This window comes from Dipodomys merriami, unplaced genomic scaffold, assembly GCF_024711535.1.
Source record: "Dipodomys merriami isolate MVZ:Mamm:240054 unplaced genomic scaffold, mDipMer1.0.p SCAF_35, whole genome shotgun sequence".
In the NCBI taxonomy this organism is placed as follows: Eukaryota; Metazoa; Chordata; class Mammalia; order Rodentia; family Heteromyidae; genus Dipodomys; species Dipodomys merriami.
The window spans coordinates 13,926,549-13,954,055 of record NW_027205048.1 but is presented as its reverse complement, the minus strand read 5'-3'; the positions used below and the strand labels follow the sequence as shown (position 1 = coordinate 13,954,055).

The following is a 27,507-nucleotide window of genomic DNA, read 5'->3' as shown; positions in this document are numbered from 1 at the left end:
CTTCCTTCCTTCCTTCCTTCCTTCCTTCCTTCTTTCCTCCCTTCTTTCCTCTCTTTTTCTGGGCCCTGAACTTAGGGTCTCATGTTCTCATTTAGCTTTTTCACTCAAAGCTAGAGCTCTAGTTCTTAAGCCATACCTCCACTTCTGGCCTTCAACTGGTTAACTGGAGATAATAGTCTCTCAGATTTGTCTGCTTGGGTTTTCTCTCCTTTCTTTTGTTGTTCCAGTCTGGGGCTTGACCTTCTGGCCTTAGCCTTTTCTTCTCTCTGTGTGTCCTTCTCTATGTGTCTGTGTCTGTCTGTCTGTCTGTCTCTGTCTCTCCCTCCTCCTCCCTCTTCTGGGTGTGTTCTGGTACAGGGGCTTGAATTCAGGGCCTGGACTCTGCCCCTGAGTTGCATAAGGGGGTACTAGTTGAGCCACAGATCTATTTGGGCTTTTTGTATGTTAATTGGGGATAAGCCTCTTCAGGCTTTCCAGCCCTGGATGGCTCTGAACTGCAATCCTCAGATCTCAGCCCGAGTAGCTAGGACTACAGATGTGAGCCACCAGCACCATTGCTGTGCGGACTCTGCTTCCTCAGAGCACCGGCTACTCTTCCCCTTCCACACGATCTGATTTTAGCTCCTGGTCAGCGAGGCCTTCCTCCTACCTCCTTGGTCAGCCTGTGCGCCTGGAGGCTGACCTGGAGGGAGGGCTGCCTTAAAAGGCTCTTAGGGCCTCAAGATGAAACTGTCCTGTGGGGAGAGACTTTGTGCGACGCACTCAACTCCCCCGAGAAGGATGACCTTGGCCCGAAGGTGGTCTCTCCTCAGACTCCCCTCTCGGTGGGGGTCTGCAAACCCCACCTCCAGCCCTCAGGTCTAGGCCTGGCAGGAGCCGGAGGATACGGCTCCACGTGTGGTGTCCGGCTGACGTATCCCCACGGTAACGAGGGCGCCTGTTCCCCACCGACATCTCCGCTGACTGCCCTCAGGGGGCCAACCGAGCCCAGGGCGGACACGTGACCCGGTCAATCACCAAGCGCAAGGACCCCTGGGTGGTACCAGGACCGGACGGCCCCTCCTCTGTCGGACACCTCCGCACAGCCTCCTCTCCAACTTCTAACTCACTGCACAGCGCGGTGCTCGAAGCGAAAGCCACCTTCCTCCTCACACGAGGTGAGTCTGCAGTCCCATTTCACGTGCTGACTTTCATGTCCCACGCGAAGGGCAGCGCGACGCAGCAGCGTCTCGAGCAGGTGGTCAGTGCGGTGTCCAGCTGGGCTGGGCTGGTGACCTGGCTCAGACGCACGCGACAGTCCAGGCCCGGGGACAGCTCTGGCGTGCTCATCCCTCCTCCGCACAGGCTCTGCTAGGCAAGGATGGAGGTGGCGTCCGCCGTCCCGCACTGGTTCCTCGAAACGCAGAGGGCTCGCGGAGGCGAGCAGCCTTTGCATCCCTTCGAGGCCCGTCTTCCCCTAAGATGAGGGCGGGTACCACACCCGCCCGCCCCGCCAGCGACGAGCAGCTCCACGCCGCGCGCGCCGCTGCGGCCCGGACCAGCGGCCGGGTGGGCGGGGCGAAGGTAAGGCTCACGCGATTGGTGCTCGGCCTCCCGCCTCAGCCAATGGATGGCGAGCGCGGCCCGGGGCGGGGCGGACGGCGCGTCTTAAGCAGTGTGACGCGCCCCGCAGCAGCGCGCCGCTCAGCTCCGTCCTAACGCCGCCGCCCGGGGTCCCTCCTGTCTCCGCGGAGCCCTCAGGTACGGCGGGTGCCGTGTGCTGGGGCTGGGGGCGTCGGGCTGCGGATCCCGGCCGCTTCGGGGGATTCCCGTGGCGCGCTGGGCCTCAGCCGGCGCGCAGGTCCGGGCTCCGAGAGGCTCCAGCCTGGCGGCCTGGAGCCCCCGCCGGAGGGCAGCTGCGGCGGGCGGGGGCCCGGCGCGCCCCGGGGTCCTGGCAGCGGACGGGCGGGCTTGAGACCCGGGGGACCGGCTCGAGCGCGAGCCCGGCGACGCGCGGCCCGGCGAGGCTGCGGATGTGGCACCGCCGCCTGCCAGATCGGGCGGAGCCGACCGGCCCCTGGCCCGCTGCCCACGGGGGCCGAGCCTCCGCTCCCTCCGTCACGGTGCGCCCGAGGCTCTTCCCTCTCAGGCCTCGGGGTTTCCGGAAAGCAGGCGCCCGCCGCGGGCCCAGCGGGCCCCGTCGGTCCCGGGGGTCCGCGGGGACGGTGCTGGCTGGATACCGGAGGACGGCGCGGTCCTGCGGTGACACTGACCCCCAGGAGGGGGCGCTGCTGCGGTTACCGAGGAGTCCACCTCGTCTCCACCGCGGGCCCCGCCGCCGGCCCGGCTGCGGCCTCCCCCCCACCCCGCCCTCCTCCCCCCGCCCCCGTCCTCCCCCACCTCCACTGTCCTTCCCCCTCGATCGTTCTCCCCCCTCCACCGTCCTCCCCCCTCCACCGTCCTCCTCCCCTCCTCCCAGCTATCTCCACCCCAACCCCCGCCACTCCCTCCTGCACCGCCGTCCCCCCCCTCTTCCCCGCCCTCCTCCCTCCCACTCCCTCCTCTCCCTCCTCCCTCCTCTCCCTCCTCCCCGCCACTTCCCCGCTACCTTCTCCATCCCGCCTCCCTCCCCCCCATTCCCTCCCAGCCCCTCCCTTTGTCCTGATTCCAGCGGGCAGGGGACGGTCGATCGCTAATTAAATGCTGTCCGGGGATCGCAGCCTGGACGCCTCATCTTAGGGCTAATTTGCAAACGTTCCTGACCGCGAGTACGTGCTAGGTATTTCCAGCGGAACGCCTCACCGCCTGCGTCTCTGGTCTTCCTCGGTGTGCAGCTTTTCCTTTTGGATGCATTAAGGGGTCCGGGCGAGGAGCTTTACCTTAAATTATTGATCTCCGATTTTTCTCCTACCAGGGTTTCAAGTACGTAAACGAGTTCCTTCACTTGAACCGGGAGCTGTTCCTTAGGTTGCAATCCAAAGTCTTTGATCCACTCGAAATGAGCACTGGGTTTCTTTCCTTGGGATTTCCTGAGGAAGAAAAAGCTAGTAGGGAAGCTAGTTCGTAACTGAAGAAGGTGAAAATAGTCTATTAACAAAAACAAGATTTAAATAAGTTTTCCGTTAAAGTTTTTCAGGGTGTTTTTGCACTCCCCCAACGCTCCTCTTCCCAAGTTTTAGAAAATTATGCTGCTTGTTTTTGGCCACGAGGTCTCACTGTGTAACCCAGCTGCGCTGGAATTTGCCATCTTCCTCTTTCAGTCTGCACCACACTCACTTTAACAATTGTATTATTATTAATTCAAAAGGTTGTACAAGGGCTGGGAAGGTGGCTCAGCGGGAGAGCGCTTGCCTTGCACGCGTGCATGAGGCCCTGTGTTCGATTCCTCAGCACCGCATAAGCAGAATAAGCCGGAAGTGGCACTGTGGCTCAACTGGTAGAGCGCTAGCCTTGAGCTGAAGAGCTGAGGGACAGCGCCCAGGCCCAGAGTTCAGGTCCCACAACCGACAAAAAAAAAAAAAAAAAAAAAAAAAAAAAAAAGTTGTACAAGATAATGTAAGAAATTTTAAGATGGTATTTACCCTTTTTAAAAATTTATTAAATGTGATGTACAAAGAGGATGTTAGAGTTACATAAGTTAGGTAAAGAGTACATTTCTTTTTAAGATTTTTTTTTTTCCCTCAAAGAGACATCTATCTCCTACATTTTGGGGAAGAACTACTTTTATTACAGGTATTTTGTGTGCACATTTGACGCACTTTATGGAGCTCTTGAGGATGGGTCCAACCCGTACATGTGAAATAGTAATGAATTGGTGGAATTTTGGAGGTATGTGGAGGGTGCCATGTGTTGACCAAGTTACCCCTCCCCCCTTTTTATGCTGGTTCAGGGCCTGGTGCGGTCCTTAAGCTTTAATTTTAATTTTTTTTGCTAAAGGCTGAGCCCTGCTACTTGAAGCACAGCTCCTTGTCCAGCTTTTTGTGGTTATTGGAGACAAGAGTCTCACAGGTTTTCTTGCCTGAATTGGCTTTGAACCTTGATCCTCAGATCTCAGCTTACTGAATAGCTATGATTACAAGTATAAACCACTGGTGCCAGGCTCTAATCCCTCTAGTAATTCTTTCATTGTTTGTCATTGATGTGCGTGAGTTGAAGTTTAGCCAGAGTATTGATTACATAAAAAACACTTAAAAAGGAGGCCCTATTTGTGAATGCTTACCTCTAGAAAAGCAAATATTTGGCAATAGCAAAAACAAATTTACTTCTCAAGTTGAATATTTTCAATGGCTTTTGATGACTTTACCCAGGTTATTCTTTTAGAGTAATTAAAAAAACAACTAGTATTTAAACATGTAGGCCAAACAAACTTTCAAAAGCTTTTGGAACTATATTGTGGAGACAGAGTTGGTTGGGGAATGAAGTAATAATGGTAGCCCGAAGCTCTGTTTCCTCTGTGCTACTTCCACACTCTGTGTTAAAAGTGCATAGCTTGTCCGGAGCAATTTGTTCTCATTCCAGGGCCTGAGTATGCTTTTGATGTGTGACAGGGCTTAAAGCATACAACATACTATTTTGACATTTGAAAGCCGTTAGGTCTGGCCTGGTGAGTTCTTGTTGAAAAGACAACTGTCAGATGAGTTCACTTAGGGAAGTCTCTTCATTAACTCACCTTGGTTAGCAACCATAACTGGTGACCTATTCTCTCTTGATAGGCATTCTCATCTGCTGTTGACTCTTGAGTGTTTTTTTTTTTTTCCTTGTGGTGGAACTGGGGCTTGATCTAAGGGCCTTATGTTATCACTTGGCTCTTTTGCTCTCAAGGCTTGTGCTCTACCACTTGAACCACATCTCCACTTTTAGCTTTTTGCTTGTTAAGTGGAGAGAAGAGTCCTTTAGATTTTTCTGCCCCAGCTGACTTTGAACTGACTTCCTCAGATCTCAGCCTCCTGAGTAGCTAGGATTATAGGTGAGTCACCAGCTCCCAGCTATTAAGAAAAAAAACTTAAACATACAAATAGATACATATAGTTATATATGTATATATAGCATGTATGTTATATATGTTATATATACATATGTATGTATGTATTTTTGGCTAGTACTGGGATTTAAACTAAAAAATTTGTACTTGCTCATTTTGCTTACTGGCTTGACATTCTACTACTTGAGTTATACCTCTAGCCCAGCTTTTTAGTGGTTATTTTGGAGATGGAGTCTTCCTGCCTAGCTGGCTTCAGACCTCAATCAAGAATTACAGGGATGAGTCACTGGTGCCTGGCTGAAAAATAATTTTTTTTTAAAGAAAAAAAATTCACTTTATAAAAAGAAACCATTGCACTGTTGATTTTTTTTTTTTAAAATACTGTAGAAATTGGCTAGTGCCCTTGTGAATTTAAGGATAGAAGGAAGCTAAATGAATGGCCACTTTGTTGCTGGGCTTGCAGCTTTAACATAACTCTTGAATCCTCCCTAACTCCCTGGAATGACTTGCCTCTTTTTACAAGGAGAAATTGAAGCTCAGACACATAGACAAAATCTCCTGAAAATCAGAGCCCCCGACAGAATTTAAATCCTGGTCACCAAACTCTTAGTACTTCCCCTTCTATGATTTTTCTAAAGCTGTTTGGCAAAAGTATTATTGATATTGGCTATTTTAAAGCACATCTTAACTCTAATATTTCTCAGGTGGTGCCAACCACAGACTCCTGAACACTAGTGTTGTGTCTTCAGGACTCAAGACAAGGTCCTGCATACAACACCAAGACCTTTCCCAGTTCATCTTTTTTTTTTTTTTTTTTTTTTTTGTCGGTCGTGGGGCTTGAACTCTGGGCTTGGGTGCTGTCCCTCAGTTCTTCAGCTCAAGGCGAGCGCTCTACCACTTGAGCTACAGCGCCACTTCCGGTTTTCTGGTGGTTTATTGGAGATAGGAGTCTCATGGTCTCTCCTGCCCGGGCTGGCTTTGAACCGCGATTCTCAGATCTCAGCCTCCTGAGTAGCTAGGATTACAGGCGTGAGCCACCAGCGCCCGGCTCCCAGTTCATCTTTAACAATGGGAAGAACGACTATTACTAATTAATTTACTTTTTTAAAATCCTGAATGAAAATAAATACAAACTTATTTGTTAATTTGTCACTATAAATTACTCTTTAATGAAACTGCCTGAATTGGCAGAAAAATTGAATTTGCATTCCATTTCAAAATGAAAATGTTGACTTTACATAGTCTCAAAGATTCTTTCTCTTGCCGTCTTTATTTGCTTTGTTTTATTTTTGAGACATGGTCTCACTATGTAGCCCGGCTGCTGAGTGCTGATGTTACAGAGATCCCCTTCCACCCTCAGTCTCTTGCAGTCTTTTATCAGCTTGTTAACTGAAAGATAATCTTTGGAGTATGTTTTATTTTTCTCAAAGTAACATTTTAAAATATCCTTTATTGTCTGTCTCCCTGCCGTTGTGATATCACAGAGCTACAGGCCTTGGTAGCAAAATCATCAATAGAGAATAGATTTTCTGTTAGACTTCCCTCCAATTCCAACTTGTCGACCTGATTAGCATAATCAGGATTTTCTTAGAGGTGCACTGGGCTGGACTTAGCCAGGAAGCTTTAGGGAGGATAATGGGCTTTGCCAGCACAGGGCTTCTGCTTCAAGTGTCTGCTGCAATTTGTTTTTAATTTTGTTTCTGACAAGTTTATTTGGCAAGTTTTGTTATGAAATTTTAAATTTGAAAGTAAAAATAAAAGATGAAAATGCTGCTTTGATTTTTTTTTAAAAGACCATTCTCTCAGGAAAGTGACTTCCATCTGCTTTTAATGACATGAGTTTCTCAAAGCCTGTTAGTCCTTTCTTTTAGTTTTGTTGGTTGCCTGACTTTACTCCTTATCAGACAACCCAGGCAGACGTTCGGTTTGTGCTGGTGTTTCTTTCTGGTCATAAATGTAATTTATGGCTATGGTAGAAAATGTGGAAAATAATTGTTCAGAGACAGCCACAGTGGCCTTTTGAAATCTCTTTTGTTACAGTTTTTCCTTGTAAGGTTTGTATAGTTGAGTATCCTACATGTGTATAATTATTCCTCTCTCCTAATCCCTCTTCTTTGACCTCTTATCCTTTCTCTCTCTTCTCCTTTTTTTAGTTTTGCAAGTCCTGGGGCTTGTGAACTCAGGTACTGTCCCTGAGCTTCTTTTGCTCAAGGCTAGCACTCTACCACTTGAGCCACAAGGCCACTTCTGGCCTTTTCTGTGTATGTGGTACTGAGGAATCAAACCCAGGGCTTCCTGCATGCTAGGCAAGCACTCTACCACTAAGCCCATTTCTAGCCCCTCTTGTTTTTTTTTTTTTTTTGGTCGGTTGTGGATGCTGTCTCTCAGCTCTTCAGCTCAACCACAGCACCACTTCCAGCTTTTTCTGCTTCTGTGGTGCTGAGGAATGGAACCCAGGGCCTCATGCATGCCAGGCAAGCATTCAACCACTGAGCCACCTTCCAGCCCTCTTTTTTTTTTTTTTTTTTTTTAAGATAAGGTCTTGGTATTTTGCCCAGATTAGAATCAGACTCCTGATCTTCCTGCCTCAAAGTCTGAGTGCTGGAATTATAGGCCCACACAACAACCCTTATAATCTTATTTTCTTTACTTAAACATATTGTAAAATACCCTTACCATGTCATTAAAAGTTTAATAAATGATTAAACATTAGTATATATATATATGATTATATTGAATTGTTCTGATATTGTTGAACACTTTTTATGTGCCAATATTTCTCCATATTCCTGAATATTTCTTTACAATAAAATCATGGGAATAAAATTATTGAGTTAAGTACAAATATTTTGAAGGCTTTTATAATGGTTACAACTTGTGCTCAGAAAGATGCCTCCTTCTAGAGTACTGCTGAGTGTAGCTTAGGCCTGAGTACTTTTTTTTTTTTCTAATTTTTTTTTTTTTTTTTTTTTGGGTCCGGTTGTGGGGCCTGAACTCTGGGCCTGGGCGCTGTCCCTCAGCTCTTCAGCTCAAGGCTAGCGCTCTACCACTTGAGCTACAGCGCCACTTCCGGCTTTTTTTTGCTTATGTGGTGCTGAGGAATCGAACCCAGGGCCTCATGCATGTAAGGCAAGCACTCTACCACTGGGCCACCTTCCCAGCCCCTTTTCTAATTTTCTAATTTGATTTTTTCCTAATTTTTTTCTAATTTGCTAGGCAAACACTGATGTTGCTTCAATTTTTTTTAAACCAGTTCTGGAGCTTGAACTCAGAGCCTGGGCACTATTCCTGAGCCTCTTTGTGCTCAAGGCTAGCATTACCACTTGAGCCACAGTGCCATTTCTGGCTTTTTCTGCTTATGTTGTACTGAGGAATTGAGCTCAGGGCTTCATGAATGCTAGGCAAACATTCAACCACTAAGCCACATTCCCAGCCCTCAAGTTTTTTGTAAGTCCAACAGTCCTAGATTGAGTAGAACATAAAGGCCTGAGAAAGAAATTGTAAGTCAGCTCCTTAGACCTAGCAGTGGGGAATTCTGTTTAGAACTTGGACATTTTGCTGGCAACAGAGTGATTCTTCTGTGGCTTTTTATTTTTTGTTTTCTGGTTGTAAATACACATCACTGTGAGCTAAGATTTAGTGGAAGTTATAGAGCTCCTCTTTATAAAATGGGGGTGATTGGACCCCCTGAAGTTTCTTCCTGGAGCTCTGGTTACAAATCTGTTCTTGAGGGAGGTACGAGACCTTGGCGTGCCAGTGTGCTGCTTTTATTTTGCTTAGTAATTGAAAATTCTTGAACACACTGGACTTGCTGGGTAGAGCCAAGTTGAAAGGGAAGTCAGCCAGGCTGTAAGTACTATGTTTTGCTAATTTGGCAGCTCAGCTCCAGGATGCGGTGAGATCCTGCATGGTTTGACTTGTCTTTGAGAATGCTCTGTTGAAACACAATTGGACTTGTCTGTGTGAAAATAAGGGCAGTAAGTCTACCTGATTCACTGATTTATTACATAGTTTGGGCCAAGTGTTAATCTAAATATAACACATTTCAGAACCAAAAAGATTTAAATTCCCGTGTATACGTTATATAGCTGTCGTCATTAGTTGTATTGAAATTGTTGTGTGACCTGCTGAGGATTTGCTGCGCTTAATATTGTGAAAATGTGCCTCCCCAAAGCAAGGTGAAAGTGACTGTGCCAAAGTCAAGTGATGAGGGGAAATGTGAGCAGTATTGAAATGTCATGCCTTTAGAGGAAGTTGGGTGGCATTATGGGAAAAATGAATCCAGCAGCCCCAGTTCAGGACAGCACTGAACTCTGGACATCTTGAGCTTGTGTGGGTTTTCTTCAAGGGCCGAATCCTTGCAGATACCAAGGATTTCCTGCACACACACACACACACACACACACACACACACACACACACACACACACACACACACACACACACACACACACACACACACACACACACACACACACACACACACACACACACACACACACACACACACACACACACACAATTTCTACGCATATTCACACACACACAATTTCTACGCATATTCACACACACACACACACACACACACACGCACACACGCAATTTCTACGCATATTCCCTCATTTCCTTTTCCCAGTTTCTCATACCTAGTCCTTTCTCATGGCTTGTGGTGCGGAGTAGTGGGCTAGGCGACACACTGGTGGCGGGTGGGGGCTGGACAGGGTGGACACACCAACTTGTCAGTGCTCTGGATGCTCAGCTTTCAATTCTGAACTTCTTACAACAAACTCAACTGTACTTTGATGTTCTCTAGGACCAAATTACCTTTTTCTCCTTCAAGCAGTTTTTTTTTTTCCTGGTATGTGTTTCTTGAGGGCTGGCATGGGAAGGAGGAAGGAATTCTCTAGAAACAGCCACCCTGGCAGAGTAGATTGTTTCTTTGAGAATTAATTGCCTGCTTTTCATGGTTTTTTTTTTTTTTTGTTGTTGTTGGTTGTAGGGCTTGAACTCTGGGCTGAGGCACTGTTTCTGAGCTCTTCAGCTCAACGCTGGCGCTCTACCACTTGAGCCACAGAGCCACTTCTGGTTTTCTGGTAGAGATTAGAGTCTCATGGATCTTGTCCGTGCTGGCTTTGTGAATCCTGATCCTCAGATCTCAGCCTCCTGAGTAGCTAGGATTTTAGGAATAAGCCACCAGCGCCTGGCTACTTTTCTGTCAGTTCTATTGCTGAGCCACTCATCCAGCCTGTTTTTGTTTGTTCAACTTCTTGGTAAAGCTCTTTAAGACTCTTCAAAACATTTTTCCCTAGGCTTCTTTTACGATGTATAACACACATCTGCCCTTCTTTGTTTATGATACATTTGGCTGCAGAAGTTTTAGATACTTGTGGCTAAATGGTAGATTATAATTTTTATGGTTTCTGTCTTTGGTGTTAAATTCTTTGCATCTCCCCAAAGTTACCACCCCCCATATCCAAATGTTTGTTCGTTTTTTTCTCCTCTTTTTTTGGATGATCTCTAGTTTTGTGAAGCCAAATTCTTTCCTAATTGCTTCATTCCTACATATCAGAACAGAGTCAAATTGCAAAATAGAAGGTGGGGGTGGAGATCCCATGACTGCCACAGAAGCCTCTGGGCTGCTCTCTCTCAGAATTGAACTTCTCTAGGCTGATCTCCCTTTCTCTGATCTTTTCTTTGCTCTGCAGTAGGCACCGTCTGCTAGGATCACGCTGGAGTCAGACTGCCGATGCTCAGCAGATGCCTCTGAGCACACATGCACGAAGCCTGGGCATGTTCTTACTCTTAACGTCTTTGCTTTCGTTTGGACAGGTCTGTGGTTTCTCACCAGAAGGACACACAATGTTCTCCAAACTAGCGCATCTAAAGACCGTGGCTGTGCTCCGTCGAGGAGTTCACATTTCAGTGGCTTCTGCCACGTCGGTTGCAGCAAAAAAGACAGTGCAAGGCCCTCCGTCCTCTGAGCACATTTTTGAACGGGAAGCGAAATATGGTGCACACAATTACCATCCTTTACCCGTGGCCTTGGAGAGAGGAAAAGGTATGTTCTGAAAGACCTCCTCCCACCCAGTAAAAATTAGCTGCTTTGATATGTTCTCAGTGTCCATTTTCCCAGATGCATTGAATGTCTTAGTTCCTTCAGCCTTTCTGATTGGCTAGTGGAGCGGTCTCAGGTGCTACAGGGCACTGGTGATCCATCACGGGTGGCTCCCCAAGAAATATGGAAAGTGCTATTCTCCTCTGCCTCGCTGTCATTTTTTTCTGATTAGCTTTTATTTTGGTGTGATTTTAGTTAAAGGTTATAAGCACATGTGTTTAATTTATAACAAAGCCTTACAGACACAGGTACAAACAGTAAGTCCTCTTTTGCAACCCAGAACTCATTGCTGAATATGAGATTTTTGGTACACGTAAGAAGGAATATGATTCCTACAACAGTTGGCAATGTGGGGGTTGGTTCACTCACATAAGTTGGCTCTGAGAAGAAAGTTGATGTAAAAGCTAAAAAAAAACAACCAGTTGTGCTCATGCCTGTAATCAACTAGTTGGGAGTTGGAAATGTTAGTTTAGTTAGATCCTAACCGAAAGTCACAGTGGTGCGTGACTATGTATGCTCAGCTTCACAGAGGCAAAGGTGGAGAATCGCGGTCCATGGCTGGCCCCAGGCAAAAAGTACAAGACCCTCCTTGAAAAATAAATAAAAAATGGGCAGAAGGCATAGCTCAAGTGGAAGAGTGGCTGCCTAGCAGGACACGGCTCTCAATTCAAGCTTCAGTGCCTTTAGGAAAAAAAATAGTATGACAGCAGTAGTGTAATGTGTCTTCTACTCTCACCCAAATTTCTTGTTCTGTTTTTATTTTTTTGGGTTGGTCGTGGGGCTTGAACTCTAGGCCTGGGTGCTGTCTTTCAGCTTTTTAGCTCAAGGCGAGCATTCTACCACTTGAGCCACAGCACCACTTCCAGTTTTCTGGAGGTTTACTGGAGATAAGAGTCTCATGGACTTTTCTGCCCGTGCTGGCTTTGAACCGCGATCCTTAGATCTCAGCTTCCTCAGTAGCTAGGATTACAGGCGTGAGCCACCGACTCCCGGCTCCTGTGCTGATATTTGAAGTTTTGTTTTGTGTTCTCTCTCTCCTCCTTGTCAACAATATTTTATATTATTTCCTGAGCTGTGAAAGGAGAAACTGCAGACAGGGAATCTCTTCACACTTAGATGCGTAGCGTGCCCTCCCTCTGATAAAGCCCAAGGACTTTATCTTTTTCTTTTCTTTCTTTCTTTTTTTTTTGGGTCCGGTCCTGGGGTCTGAACTCTGGGCCTGAGCGCTGTCTCTCAGCTCTTCAGCTCAAGGCTAGTGCTCTACCACTTGAGCCACAGCGCCACTTCTGGCTTTTTTCTTTTTGCTTATGTGGTGCTGAGGAATCGAACCCAGGGCCTCAGGCATGCAAGGCAAGCACTCTACCACTGAGCCACCTTCCCAGCCCGGACTTTATCTTTTTTTTTTTTTTTTTTTTTTTTTTGTCGGTCGTGGGGCTTGAACTCTGGGCCTGGGCGCTGTCCCTCAGCTCTTCAGCTCAAGGCGAGCGCTCTACCACTTGAGCTACAGCGCCACTTCCGGTTTTCTGGTGGTTTATTGGAGATAGGAGTCTCACGGTCTCTCCTGCCCGGGCTGGCTTTGAATCGCGATCCTCAGATCTCAGCCTCCTGAGTAGCTAGGATTACAGGCGTGAGCCACCAGCGCCCGGCTAGGACTTTATCTTTTATAAGCACGTGATTATCAAAATCAGGGAAGGAACACTGACACAGCACCATCATTTATAATCTAGATCTAACTTTATAATAAAGGAAAACTTCAGATTGTAAGTCACATCCACCTGTCAGATTTGTCTTTAAGACAGAACAACTTCTCTTTCCCTCTTCCCTCTTTCTTCTTGTCTTAGCTCTTTAAAAGCTGTCAATTCTTTTTTTAGCAGCTGTATCATTTGAAGTTTCCAAATTCTTCACATCTGCCCTTAAAAAAAATTGTAACCAAGCTGGATTAGCCAGTGCCTCTAATCCTAGCTACTCAAGAGGCTGAGATCTCAGGATCACGGTTCAAAGCTGTCCAGGCAGGAATGTCCTTGAGACTCCAATCTCCAATTAACCAACAGAAAACCAGAAGTGAAGTGGTAGAGCACTTGCCTTAAGCTGAAGAGCTCAGGGATAGCACCTAGACTGAGTTCAAGACCCACGATTGACCAAAAAAAAAAAAAAAAAAAGTAACCACACAAGTGTTATGAGGTAGTGTTTCATGGGAGTTTTGATTTACATCTCCCTGATGACTGGTCAGGTTGAACTTGCTGTACATTTGTGGATCTGAAGAAGTATCTATCAAGTTACTTGCCCAACTTTTCTTTCTCTTTTTGGCAGTACTAGAGTTTGAACTGAGCCTCATGCAAGGCAAGCACTCTACTGCTGAGTATACCTCTAGCCCTTTTTCGCCCTGGTTATTTTTGATAGGGTCTTTCTTCCTGTAGTGCTTCTGGACGATGGCCTGGACCTCTAATTTGGGCTTCCTGTTGTAGCTGAGATGACAGGTGTATGGCCGCCACACCTTTCTTCCATGAGCTGGGGCCTGGAGGAATTGTCTGCCCAGGCTAGCCTGGAACCATGATCCTCCCAGTCCTTCACTCTCAGCCTCTCATGTGGTTTAGGAGAACCATCAGGCACTCCCTCATCTATCTCTCTGTTGGAAGGTGGTCTGCCCAGGTTGGCCTAGAATTGTTATTCTCTCATCCAGCCTTTCAGGTAGCTAGGATTGTAGGTGTGAACCACTGGTACCTGGCTGGACTTGGATTCTTCGGAGCTGTAAACCCAGCAGTATTATTTCGAGAATACTTTCTTCCTGTAATCTCACCCATGTAGATAAGGCTTTAAATATTTAGTAGAGTGTTTACCCCTGTACAAATGGGAAAATTAAGTTTTAATGTTTCTAGATATTTTTAATTTTTTTGAGGAACTTCCATAGGTTCCCATAAGTAGCTGGATGTGTTTATCTTTCCACCAGTGGTGAATAAGAGCCTCTGTTTCCCCCCATCATTGCCAGCATTTGTTACTTTTTTTTTTTGTTGGTCGTGGGGCCTGACCTCTGGGCTTAGGCACTGTCTCTCAGCTCTTCAGCTCAAGGCTAGTGCTCTACCACTTGAGCCACAGCGTCACTTCCAGCCTTTTTATTTTCTTCTGCTTATGTGGTGCTGAGGAATCGAACCCAGGGCCTCATGTATACAAGGTAAGCACTCTACCACTGAGCCACCTTTCCAGCCCCTCCCCCCTTTTTTTTGTCAGTTGTTGGGCCTGAACTTGGCCTGGGTGCTGTCCCTCAGGTCTTCAGCTCAAGACTAGTCCTCTACCACTTGAGCCATAGTGCCACTTATATGTGGTGCTGAAGAATCAAACCCAGGTTTTCATTCATGCGAAGCAAGCACTCTACCACTGAGCCACCTTCTCAGCCCTGTTATTTGTTTTTTGATGGTGGCCATTCTGACGGGGTTGGGAGGGGTGGGGGTGGGGGGATGGGGAGTGGAATCTCAGTGTAGTCGGTGCCAATCTCTGATGGCTAAGGATGTAGCACAGTTTTTCTAAAAATGTATTTATTGACTATTTCTACTTTTTCATTTGAAAAGTATTTATAGTTCACTTATCCGTTTTTTGACTGGTTTATGTGTTTGGTGTTTATTTTTTTTGAGTTTTTTATATATGTTGGATTTTAATCTCCCATGGAGTAAATGTGGGCTCTTATAGTCTACTTTTTATGATTGTTCTGTTATGTATCACTCCTCTGTTTTTAAATTCTAATTTTGGCTCCTAAATGTTAAAATTATCCTTCCAGAGTTTATGGCTTTTTATGGTATTCTTGTAAAATGTGTATTTTGGAGGTAGACTGATAGAATATATACTTTGTAATTTCTTATAAACTGCCAGGTGCAGTGGCTACTTATGAGGCAGAAATCAGGAGATCGAAGTTCAAAGAATCTGGCAAAATGGTTGCAAGATGTTATCTTAACCGACAAAAAGCTAGTTGTGGTAGTGTGTGCCTGTTGTGCCAGTTAGGTAGGAAGCACAGGCTTGTCTAGGTAAAAAGTGAGACACTATTTGCAAAAAAGTGAAAGCCAAAAGGCCTTGAGAGAGGGGCTTAAATAGTAGAGCACTTGCCCAGCAAAGCCTGAGGTCCTGAGTTCAAACCTCACTATTTAAAAAAAAACCCAAAAACAAATGTGTATCTATCAATTTATTATGCTTGAGCTAAAACAAATCTTCCTCATAACATAAAGAGGACTTTGGACTTTGGCATACAGTAGCTTTCTAAAGTCATTTTCCTTCCCTGTGCACTTTAGGTATCTACGTGTGGGATGTAGAAGGCAGAAAATACTTTGACTTCCTGAGTGCCTACGGTGCTGTCAGCCAAGGGCACTGTCACCCCAAGATTGTGAATGCCCTGAAGACTCAGACAGACAAGCTGACCTTAACGTCTCGGGCATTCTACAATAATGTTCTTGGTGAATACGAGGAGTACATTACTAAACTTTTCAACTACCAGAAAGTGCTTCCTATGAATACAGGTAAAGCATTTGCTCATTGCTGAATAACGTCCAAGAAAACAATCACATTTTCTGATGAGTTAAAATACCGACATCTGAGCATTTCCCCCCATAGGAGTAGAGGCCGGAGAGACAGCCTGCAAGCTTGCCCGTCGGTGGGGTTACACTGTGAAGGGCATTCAGAAATACAAGGCAAAGATCATTTTTGCAGGTAGGTGAGATTAAACATCGACGAGTAGGATTTTAAACATACAACATCATTTACTATTTAAATTTATTGGTGAAATATTCCTAGGGCTGGGAATATGGCTTAGTGGTAGGGTGCTTGCCTAGCATGCATGAAGCCCTGGGTTCAATTCCCAGTACCACTTAAACAGAAAAGGCTGGAAGTGGAGCTGTGTCTCAAGTGGTAGAGTGCTAGCCTTGAGCAAAAGAAGCTCAGGGACAGTGCCCAGGCCCTGAGTTCAACCCCAGAACTTGCAAAAGAAAAAGAAAAAAGAAAAAATTCCTAATGTGTTTGCTTGCTACATCATGTTATTTGCAGAATGGTTTTTTATTTTTATGAATAAAAATTGGTGAGGGATTTCCTCTTGGATTTTTTTCCTTATTATGAGCCTTTTCTCCTTCTCCCTCCTTCCCTCCTTCCCCTCCCTCCCACCCTCCATGGGTACTGGAGATCAAACCCAGAGCCTTGTGCATGTAAGCTGTATCACTGATCTACATTTGAGCCATATTTGAGTCTTAATATTGGACGTGCCTTTGTGCCAGGTTCTTAGGGGTTGTTGGGAAAAAGTGCCCTGAAGTAGTTTTGTCAACTTCTGGGCATGGTTAATTGGTCTAACTTGAACTTTGGGAATCTTTATATAATGTCCAAATGCTACGTAAGTTCTGACATCACAAGCTTTGATTTTTAATTAAAAAAAAAAACCTAAGCATGTATCCATTCACTATTGTAAAGATTAAATTCATGCTTATAGTCATTTAAGATCATTAAATATGTGGCCCTGTGCACACAGAGTTCAGTTATAAACTGTGTAACATAATAGAATCAGAGTTCAGTTGCTGGTGAGAGGCAGTTGGCATTGGAGGTGACAGATTAGTGTTTGCAAAGAAGAAATCTTCATGCAGTGCTGTAACATGGCACTTTAAAATCTTGTGTCTTAGTTGTAGAACAACGTAACTGTCTCTTGTGAAATGATATTTCTGGTGATTTTCCTTCTTACAGACTGTGTCCAGTCTCTTTCATGTTAGCAAAGGGTGCAAAGATGTTTTCACCTGAGTATTGAAAGAAGCTGGTGAGTCAGTGGGGTGGAGAGACAGCCGAAGACTGTCCTCAACTGGAAGTCCCGTAGCCCTGCAGGTTGAGCTCCAGAGGATGAGACTCGTGAGGCTAGGTGGAGGAGAGCAGGCAGGGTTGTTGGCTCCTCAGTGTGTTTTCCTAAACAAGCCCGGTCAAGATCATTGCACTCTGTGACAGAGTAGGATCTGGAGTTCTTCATGGCTATGGTGAGAGGAGCTTTTGTAAGAACAGTGCTTTGAGGTGGGAGGAAGCTAAAAGTACAGCGATCCAGCACAGAATTAATTGCTGGCAGAGGAGGTGGGAATATAGAAAAGCATTCTTAATTATGGCAAAACTCCAGCCTCTCTACTGTTCTATGTAGTTCTTTTCAAATTTAACCCCCTGTGAAGTTTCCTAGTTCAGTTACTTTGCTGGTTGATGTTATGGTGTTTGTTCCCTATCAGAGAAATGCCCTGAAGGCAGGTTGTTTGCCTGATACCTAGAAGGCCGCCATGGGTTAGAAAAACATGAAGAAAGGCAGGTGTCTGTCATGTAGTATTTGCCACTGTTTCAGCCTTGTGTCAGCAATGGTTGGATTATCAAATCAAGAGAGGTAAAATGTAAAGTGTTTGAATTGCCTGATAGAAGACCAGTGCTCTAAAGGAAATTGAAAAGGTAATCTGGCCAGTTCTTGTGGCTTACTCTGTAATTCTAGTACTAAGGAGGCTACAATTTGGAGGATCTTTAAAGCAAGCCCAGACAGAAAACAACCAGCACAAGACCAGGCTGGAGGCATGGCTCAAGTGGTAGAGCACAGCCAAGCAAGCCAGCTGTGCAAGTTCAAGACTTGAAAGTTCAAGACTGGAAAGAAAAAACAGAAAAAAATATTCTATAGAATATTTAGCTTGCAGTATTGTTTTTAAAAGATAAACTTCTAATTCTCTGTGAATGATATTCTTTTTCTCCTATCAGTTTCATAAATGTACCTCTTTTATCTTTAAAATATGCATTGAACATCTCAAGTGGTTTGGTTACTAGGCTTGGAATGAGTCTAAGGAAAGTATCCTCAGGCCTCTGACCATGCAAGGGCCTACAGAGAGTTCCTGAAATAGCAATGGCAAGGCCATACCTCGTGTCAGATTAACAGTGATGTTTAATATCAGATTTGAGGGATTTGAAATGCCCTGGGGGCTCTTTAAAGCAAACTTTTTTTTGTCAGTTGTGGGGCTTGAACTCAGGGCCTGAGCACTATCCCTGAGCCTTTTTGTGCTCAAGGCTAGCACTTTACATTCTTGAGTGGCTAATTGGAGGTAAGAGTCTCATGGACTTTTCTGCCTAGGCTGGCTTCCAACCGTCATCCTCGGATCTCAGCCTCCTGAGTAGCTAGGATTATAGGTGTGAGCCACTGGCACCTGGCTAAGTCAAACCTTTGATTTCTCAGTCAAACTGTGTGTGTGTGTGTGTGTGTTACATTTGTGGGTTTCTTTGCGACAATCACTGCTTGTTTCTCTTTTCTAGCTGGAAACTTTTGGGGTAGAACATTGTCTGCCATCTCAAGTTCCACAGATCCAACCAGTTATGATGGGTTTGGACCCTTCATGCCAGGTTTTGAAATCATCCCATATAATGATCTTCCTGCACTCGAGGTACTTCAGTAGAATGATAGTGCTTGGCTCATAGTAAATAGAAACTATTTTGCATTAATTATGTCCTATGAATATGTTAATATTAAAAGTAACACTAAAGATGGCTAGGGATATTGATTAGTGGTAGAGTGCTTGCCTAGCATGCTTGAGTCCCTATGCCCAATACTCACTACTGCAAGACAGACTGACAAAGCACATTATATGACTTTGAAAGTGAACTGGAGCTAGGCCAATGTTGTCTTAGCAATAGTTGGTTTGTTTCCAGCACAGGGAAAACTTATGACTAAACCCTGTGCCCTACCAGCCATGTCAGATTTGTGTTTTTCTTTCTTTCTTTTTTTTTTTTTTTCTGGTCGTGGGGCTTGAACTCTGGGCCTGGGTGCTGTCCCTCAGCTCTTCAGCTCTAGGTCAGTGCTCTACCACTTGAGCCACAGTGCCACTTCCGGTTTTCTGGTGGTTTATTGGAGATAAGAGTCTCCTGGGCTTTCTTGCCTGGGCTGTCTTTGAACCGTGATCCTCAGATCTCAGTCTCCTAAGTAGATAGGATTACAGGCGTGAGCCACCAGCGCCTGGCAGATTCATGTTTTTCATAATAACTTGGGTATTGCCTGTTTTTGGAGTAAAATTATAAAATGGCATACTTTATTCAGTGGTAACAGTGATGGAACCTAGGGCCTTTTGTGTGTTAGGTATGTACTCTACCATTGAGTTACTTCTCTACACCCAAATGGAGTACTTTGATTAAAAAGTCTTAAAATGGCTACCACAGGCCGTTTACATTAGGTTTTATCTATCATATATTTATGTGGTAGGAAAATGTAGGGATGTTGTAATTTAATGAATCACATTGTGAATCCAATGTCAGTGAGAAATGTTAATGTTTGTGAGGTGGAATATAAATCAGTGCAAAGCCTAATTTCTTAACTTTAGAGGAAAATAATGCAATGTATGATTTCACATTTCCAAATATGGGAGAGTGGAAGTTTATTTCTTTTTGTTTTGTAGAGAGCGCTTCAGGATTCAAATGTTGCCGCCTTCATGGTGGAACCGATTCAGGGGGAAGCTGGTGTAGTTGTTCCGGACCCCGGCTACCTCGTGGGAGTGCGAGAACTCTGTACCAGACACCAGGTAGCCCATGCTAACTTTGTGATGCCTTGACTCTCCTTTTCTCTTTCTGCTGACAAGGATATGTTATGTGCAAAGACTAAATCTTCTGTCCACTAGGGGGCAATATCATGCCATGCTTAGGAACTTCTTACAAACCTGGACCAGGAAGCTTAACTGTCTGGAAGAAAGCCTAGAATCTGGGCTGATCAGAGCTGCAGACCTCCTGATCCACATCGTGTTTTCTTCCTTTCTTCCCTGCGGACTGAGCTCTTAATCCCTCCTGAGCCCCCTGCTCCCCCTTCTCCTACCAAAGCTAATACTGTGTATTTTGTTTGCCATCGACAGTCCAGAAAGAATCTGATAAATCTGATAAAAGAATTAATGTGTTTCCAGAGTGTAATCTTAAGCCAGAAAAAGCCCTTCAGCCTTCTCACATTTGCCTAAGTGTCTTTCCATCCTGAAGAGAAATGCCAAATGGGCCCCTGGATATCTACAGATTTTTATAGAACACCCTTGAAATTCTGTGGGTAGTTAAAACATTTTCATAGATTGGAGGCCATGTCAGAATTCCACATCTGTGGGAAGAAGGAAGTGAAGTCATGGTCCCCATAGAAACAAATGACAAGTAATGTTGTTGTGTTACTTCCCAACAGGCCTTGTTCATTGCTGATGAAGTACAGACGGGATTGTCCAGAACTGGGAGATGGCTGGCTGTTGATCATGAAAATGTCAGACCTGACATAGTTCTTCTTGGGAAGGCGCTCTCTGGCGGGTTATACCCTGTAAGTCTTGTGTCTAGTCTGTCTTTCCTTCCTTTCTTCTCTTGAAATATCTACCTAAAATACTTTTATATCAGCAATGCCTAGAACTAGGGGAGGGAATAACAGAAAATAAATGTCTTTATACCCACTGATGGTGACACTAATGCCTTTTGAGTGGTTTGCTTTTACCAAGTTGGTTATAGGCCACCAAATGCCCACACTAAGAATATTTTAGGGTTTCATTGTGTGACCTACATAGTTAATGTTGACTGAGAATAAGGTGTGTGGTGTTTGGCTTGATGTCTTCAAAGTTTCTTCTGCCTCTCCTTTTTGCTCAGAGCCATGGCTCTGCTTCTTGTTTGACCGAGGAGCTTAGCGAAGTGTTATTGCTCTTTTCTTGGCCTTGCTATCCAGAGCACTAACTGGCACTGGTTGGAAGGCCACTTCCAGGTCATTTCTGCTGAGCTAGACCCTCTTGCTGAGGTGAATGCACAGCTTAGTTTACTGAACAGTTAGACCAAGTTTACCTTGGTGCTGTGAAGTCTGTCATTGCGAAACAGCTTTTCTCCGTAAGTTTCAAAACTGTTCTGTATGTCTCAGGTTATCTATCACTTTGGGGGACAGATGTAAACTCGTACTTGTTGAAGTTTTTTATGGGAATGTATTGTCCACTGCATGTAAGCATGTGTGTTGCTGCTCTGAGCAATGAGCGGGAAACTGGCTGTCTTTCAGGTGTCTGCCGTGCTGTGTGATGATGAGATCATGCTGACCATTAAACCAGGGGAGCACGGCTCCACCTACGGTGGGAACCCGCTGGGCTGCCGGGTGGCCATTGCAGCCCTTGAGGTAAAAACTGCTGTGGCTGACAGGAGCACCTTTAAGTGCTGGTGAACAAGTTCTCATTTGGGTCCGTCATGTAAGGAGAAATTTAGTAAAAATGCCAAGTGTTGCTGAGCACTGATGGCTCACTCGTGCCTGTAATCCTCCATATTTAGGAGGCTGAGTTCTGAGGATCAAGGTTTGAAGCCAGCCTGAGGATACAACTCCCAGAGACTTTTACCTCCATTTAGCCAGCACAAAGCCAGAAGTGGAGGTGTGGCTTGTGTGGTAGAGCGCCAGCCTGGAGAGCTTATGAGGCCCCTAGTTCAAGCCCCCGTACTGGTATACAAAAAAATACATTAAAAAATGCCAGTTATTAAAGAACACGATGTTCAGAGGAAAGAGTGGAGTAGCAAGGCAATCTAAAAAAGTTTACTGGTTGCCTTCCTAGCAGATGTGCATTTCCTTCGAGGTTTTAGGACCCTGGGGCCCTAGCTGGCCCTGGTCGCTCTCACACACTGTGACCTCCTACTAAGCCTCTCTGGCTCTGCAGCAGGCCTTCGAAGGACTTACAGGGCTGGAGGAATAGCTTAGTGTTATCATGGAGTTAAGTTCCCATGGCTGTTGATGTCATCATACATTTCCTGTGTGTATAGGCCCTCCAAGGAACAATTCAAACCCTTTAGCATTTGTGTAATGTTTGTTTTCACGTAGGTTCTAGAAGAAGAGAACCTCGCAGCAAACGCAGAAAAAATGGGGACTCTGTTGAGAAGTGAGCTCCAGAAGCTTCCCTCAGACGTCGTAGCCACTGTGCGAGGAAAGGGGTTGTTGAACGCCATTGTTATCAGAGACACCAAAGGTAGGCGGAGATGCTGGTTAGTCCAGGCTAGTGTTGAAGGAGTGCAGTGGGGAGAGGGGCGCTCTGGTCCTCTGTCGCCATCCACGAGGCTGTGGGCCTGTGGGTCAAGTCTTTCGGGCAGAGTATCCGACTTAACATTGTATTCATAGCTCTTTCCCACACGAAGGCACATTTAACTAATATTCTTCTGAGACATTTGATAGGCAGGCAGGCCTTGGAGTTACTTCCTGTTACTTAGGATTGGGGAGTCCTCTGGGCCATTCTTCCTCATTTGAGTGCCTTGTACCTGGAAGGCTGTGGAAGCAAATAGTAGGAGGCGCTGGTGGTAATGGGAGCAATGGTGGCATCTCACTTGATGCCAGGCTTGGAGTTTCCACGCATTATCTATCACCCCCAAGGGCTCCTTGCTGGGGTTCTTAGGCTAACCCTTCCTTGGAAAGCAGTGAGTCAGCACTGGCTACACTTCAGAATCACCCAGGGAGCTTTTGAAAAAGTAAAGAGCCTGGTTTGATGGTGATTTCTGCCGTGCGGCGCAGCTGGGAACCATCCCTGTGAACTCTGGGTCCGGCTGTCCTGCCCAGAGACACAGCTACTCGTGGGATGTATACTGATCACTGACTTTGGGTATTATTCATTCTCTGGAGTATTCCCAAGTTCCTATGCATTAGTTCCTTGTGTAATTATAGTTAGCTGTCCCTAAGTAGAAAATCTGTAATACCCCAGATCTGAAACTTTGGTCACTAACATGACACCACAGGCAGAAAACACCATACTTAATGCAAATAGTTATAGTCAAATAAAATACTGTGCAAAATTACCTTCAGGCTCTGTGTAGGTAAATAAGGAATAGTCATGAATTTCCTGTTTCCAGATGGATGCTTTCTAAGGTATCTCATCTCCTTACATCTATATAGGAGACAAATAAGCACAACCAAACAAGTCCCAAGCACTTCAGATAAGGGATACTTAGTCTGGAACATGGCAGCCTTAGCCCATTTTGTGCTTGATTTTTCTTTTATGAAAAGCCAAGTAAAGTTGGACACTCGTGGCTCATGCCTGTTACTGTGGCTACTCAGGAGTCTGAGATGTGAGGATCATAGTTCAAACCCACCTGTGCAGACACATTCTAGACACTTTTTTTTGGTCCATCATGGGGCTTGAACTCAAGACCTGGCCGCTGTCCCTGAGTTTTTTCACTCAAGGTGAGCACTCTACCACTTTGAGCCATAGCACCACTTAGTTTCCTGGTAGTTAATTGGAGATGAGTCTTATGGACTTTACTGCCTGCACTGGTTTTGAACCATGATCCTCAGATTTCAGCCTCCTTGAGTAGCTAGGATAACAAGCGTGAGCCACCAGCACCTGGCTTCCTTCCTAGAGACTGTTATCTCTAATTAACCAGCAAAAAGCCAGAAGAGGAGGCATAGCTCAAGTGGTAGAGCACGTCTTGAGTGAAAAAAACAAGAACATAAGACTCTGTGTTCAAGCTCCGGTACTAGCATGAAGAAAAGAAATCTGGGTGCTGGTAGCTCACACCTACAATCCTCGCTACTTGAGAGGCTGAGATCTGAGGATCATGGTTCAAAGCCAATCCAGGCAGGAATGTCCATGAGACTTATCTCCAATTAACCACCAGAAGACTAGAAGTGGTGCTGTGGCCCCAAGTGGTAGAGCACTAGCATTGCATGAAAAAATCTCAGGAGACAGCGCCCAGGCCCAGAATTCAAGCCTCATGACTGACAAAAACAAAACCAAAAAACAACAAAGACACACATCTATCTAGTTCTGTGTGTACCAGAAAATCAGGAGTAACTTAACTTTTTTTTTTTTGGGTCCGGTTGTGGGGCTTGAACTCTGGGCCTGGGTGCTGTCCCTCAGCTCTTCAGCTCAAGGCTTGCACTCTACCACTTGAGCCACAGCGCCACTTCCAGCTTTTTTCTTTTTGCTTATGTGGTGCTGAGGAATCGAACCCGGGGCCTTAGGCATGGCATGCAAGGCAAGCGCTCTACCACTGAGCCAACTTCCCAGCCCAGAGCTTGCTTCCTTGAACAGGTTTTGGGGATTCTCTTTTTGCGGCTATCCATGTTGAAACATAATTGTTGGCCTTCCTGTGTGGCGCCTTTTCTCTGTAGATTACAATGCTTGGGAGGTGTGTCTTCGACTTCGAGATAATGGGCTTCTGGCCAAGCCCACGCATGGCGACATCATCAGGCTTGCGCCCCCGCTGGTGATCACAGAGGATGAAATCCGAGAGGCTGTGGAAATCATTAACAAGACCATCCTGTCTTTCTGAGGGGAGAACCTCTCTGAGCCCCTGCCAGCGGCTGGGGAGCTTTGCTCTGAACTCGGCGCATTCCATCCCACGTGTCTTCAAAACTTTTCTTTTGTTAAGCACATATATATATATATATATAGTTGATGCACAACAGGGTGACATTTGTGAACCTGCTGGAGACTGTCACATGACTAAGAATGAATGCATCTCGTGTGTGATTGCCCGTGGACGTTCAGGTGAACGGCGTCCCTCTATCTGTATATAAACAGCCTTTAAATCAAATCCTCAGTGTGATTTATACATTTTTCTTATAACTTCTTTGCTGGTATAAATATTTTATATTTGAAAAAATTACCTGAATTATCACATAAAAGATTTGCCTCAGTTTATAAAGTTGAAGACTTGCTTAACTTTATAAAGTTGAGTCATGGTACTCATTGACTGTTAGATGACTAATGGCTAAGCATATGCTATCAGATACTAGTTTTAGCGAGTAAACTTTATATTGGCCAACACCAGGAATGTATTGATGCCATCATTTTGAATTAAGAATCATTTTTAAGTTGTAGATGCTCAATTATAATCTGTTCAAAAGCTTATTTCCAGTATTTCTTTAAACTTATAATAAAGCTAATGTAAAATGATGGTTTGTGATCGGCATTCTGCCAGGGAGGAGATACCCAATGTCTTTGTACTCCTTCAGCACATTCTCCCCTTGCCTTTTGTTTTGTTTTGTTTTGTTTTCTGGTATTTTCGTTCTGTGATCTAAGGGAAAATGCAATAGAAAATCTAGAGGATAAGTCTCTAACACTTTCCTGTCAGAGTACTGGCTTTTTTCTTACACATATTTGTTATTATTTTAAAGTTATCTTTACATGATATTTTACAACTTTTCTGTCCTTCCCCCACATTAAAAAAATAGCATCAATAATCTGATTTTCTTTTTTCTTTTTTTATTCAAACAGCATTTTGTATTTCCATGTTGGTAATTCTAAATATTTCTCATTCTCAAATGATGGCAGTGTTGGCCATAGTGTGAGTCACTGAATGTGGCTGTATTGTAAGTTCCTCCCAGCGCAGAACCTTTGGGCTTGTTTCCAGGATTTCACTTTAAATAAAGCTATGACTGCTACCTATTATAATGGTGTGATGTTTTCTTTGTATCATTTTTGTTAACATTTGTTGGATTTTCATGTGTTTTTTGTGGCATAAATCCCTAGTAAGGGCTTGCTGTTCAAAAGAAATGAACTGCAGTTTACTAGTGTCCTGTTGCCCCCTGCTCATCCAGGTTCTGACAGTCAGGGAGGAGGCTGACTCTGTGGGCTGGCACCCAGGCCATGTCATTTCCCGTCTCCCCACGGGACCTGCAGACAGCGCGGTCCAGATAGAGAACCTCTGTGTTGATCATCTATCATGCAGGTTTGTGATCACAAGTGTGCGTGTGTGCCTGTGTGTTCATGCTCAGTTTGATTTGCCACAGGCTCTTTGGGATGCAGAGGCAGCCTTAGGGCCCACGATCACACACGCAGCAATTCGCATTCTTCAGGGGAGAGAAGGCCTCTGAGCCAAGGAAGGAAGCTTCCTGTTCAAGCTGGCAAGGCTTTGATGTGTGGGGCAGCCGAGAGAGAAGTGACCAGCTAGAACCTCAGAGCCACAAGGTTGGGAAGGGAAGGGAAAGGTGGGGAGCCAAGGGAATGCAGAAGGGAGGGAAGCAGGGAAGGGGTGGGGCCTACTGCTGCGCTTCCATAGGCTTTGGAGTGGACCTTGCTCTGTGGACTGTTCGGGCTGTTGGGTCTTCACCACTCACCTGTGAGGAAGCAGGATGCTGCCTATCGGGAGGCTGACAAGATGGAGGGAGGGGGTGAAAGCCCTTGACATGCTACTGTTGATGTAAAATAGCTGCCAGGAAACAAGGACTCAGGTTGTTCTGAATGACGTGTTCCAGGTGGAGGAGGTTATAGGAACTTTATAGCAGCTAAGTGTGGCTCACATTGAGCATCTGAGGCCCTGAGGCCGCACCCCAGTACTGCCCAAAGAAACAAAGTGAGGTTTGTTTCGTGCTCTCCAGGGTAGGGCATGGCAGACACTGTGTAGGGAACACTTGGGGGTTTAGATGTGTGCATCACAATGCTGGCCGTGCACTAAGAGTCAGTATGCTTCCTTGCTGAAAAATAACATGTCCAGGCTCCACCAAATGGTAGTCTAGGAATGGAGTTTGGAGTTTGGAGTTGGATATTAAATATTCCTTGGGGAAGCCCAACACCTGTAATCCTAGGTACTCAGGAGACAGACCTGAGGATCGATGACAGTTTAAAGAAAAGAAAAAGCTGTTAGTGGAACTGGGCTGAAGTATTAGAGTGCCAAGCCTTGAGTTTTTGGAAAGACAAGGCATAGTGGACACACACACACACACACACACACACACACACACACACACACACACACACACACACACACACACACACACACACACACACACACACACACACACACACACACACACACACACACACACACACACACGAAAGAAAATATGCATATGAACAACACACAGACTGCAGACCTTCCATAGGAAGAATATTGGGTGGGTGTGCAGGAATCTGGCTTAGGGTCTGCTAAAAAGCACTTGCTGCTTAACTTGGGCTCATGAAAGCACTAAAAGTAGGAGAAAGGCTTGGTATCCCTGCCTCCATTTTGTCTTTTTTTGTCAGTTGTGGGCACTGTCCCTGAGCTCTTCAACACAAGGTGAGTGCTCTACCACTTGAGACACCGGTTTTCAGGTGGTTAATTGGAGGTAAGAGTCTCACAAACTTTCCTGCCTGGGCATGATCCTCAGATCTCAGCCTCCTGAGTAGTTAGGATCAAGGTGTGAGCCACTAGCGCCAGGCTTGTCTGTGTCTTTACAGCATACTCTCCATTTTCTTGGCAATCCCTTTACAATTACCTGGACTCCAGAAAAGACAGGACAGACTGACAACATCTTTAAGGTAAAGGATCAAAACTACCCCTGTGGCACAACAGTCTCCTGTGGATAGACCGCTTTCTGGGCACCCAGGCCTCAAGGGATGAAGCAATAACAACTCCTTGTTATGGAAACACAGGCTGAAATGATCAAGCAGCCCGCCCTTAGGCCGATCATTTGCATATTTCTCTACTTAAATGTTTAGCTCCGGTCTGTCCTCAAGACAGCTAAAGAGGAGCTGTTCTG

General features: G+C 45.4%; 1 protein-coding gene and 1 non-coding gene across 3 annotated transcripts; both read left to right on the top strand.

Moving 5' to 3' along the window:
• The first annotated feature begins 1,643 nt into the window (after positions 1-1,643).
• Positions 1,644-25,441, top strand: Oat (ornithine aminotransferase). Of its 2 annotated transcripts, none has more exons than XM_069988251.1 (10): positions 1,644-1,740; positions 10,790-11,018; positions 15,350-15,574; positions 15,669-15,764; positions 18,351-18,478; positions 19,484-19,606; positions 20,239-20,367; positions 21,079-21,192; positions 21,880-22,024; positions 24,157-25,441. In XM_069988251.1, the coding sequence occupies exons 2-10, from the start codon at positions 10,820-10,822 to the stop codon at positions 24,315-24,317; spliced, it is 1,320 nt and encodes a 439-aa protein (XP_069844352.1). In that variant the 5' UTR covers positions 1,644-1,740; positions 10,790-10,819; the 3' UTR covers positions 24,318-25,441. The 2 variants fall into 2 exon arrangements, with proteins under 2 accessions (XP_069844352.1, XP_069844353.1); XM_069988252.1 differs by lacking the exon at positions 1,644-1,740 and adding an exon at positions 2,670-2,901.
• On the top strand, positions 11,283-11,403 carry LOC138804000 (small nucleolar RNA SNORA40). The gene has a single exon (XR_011365121.1). It is a non-coding gene; the product is annotated as a small nucleolar RNA SNORA40 (small nucleolar RNA).
• Positions 25,442-27,507: the final 2,066 nt, after the last annotated feature.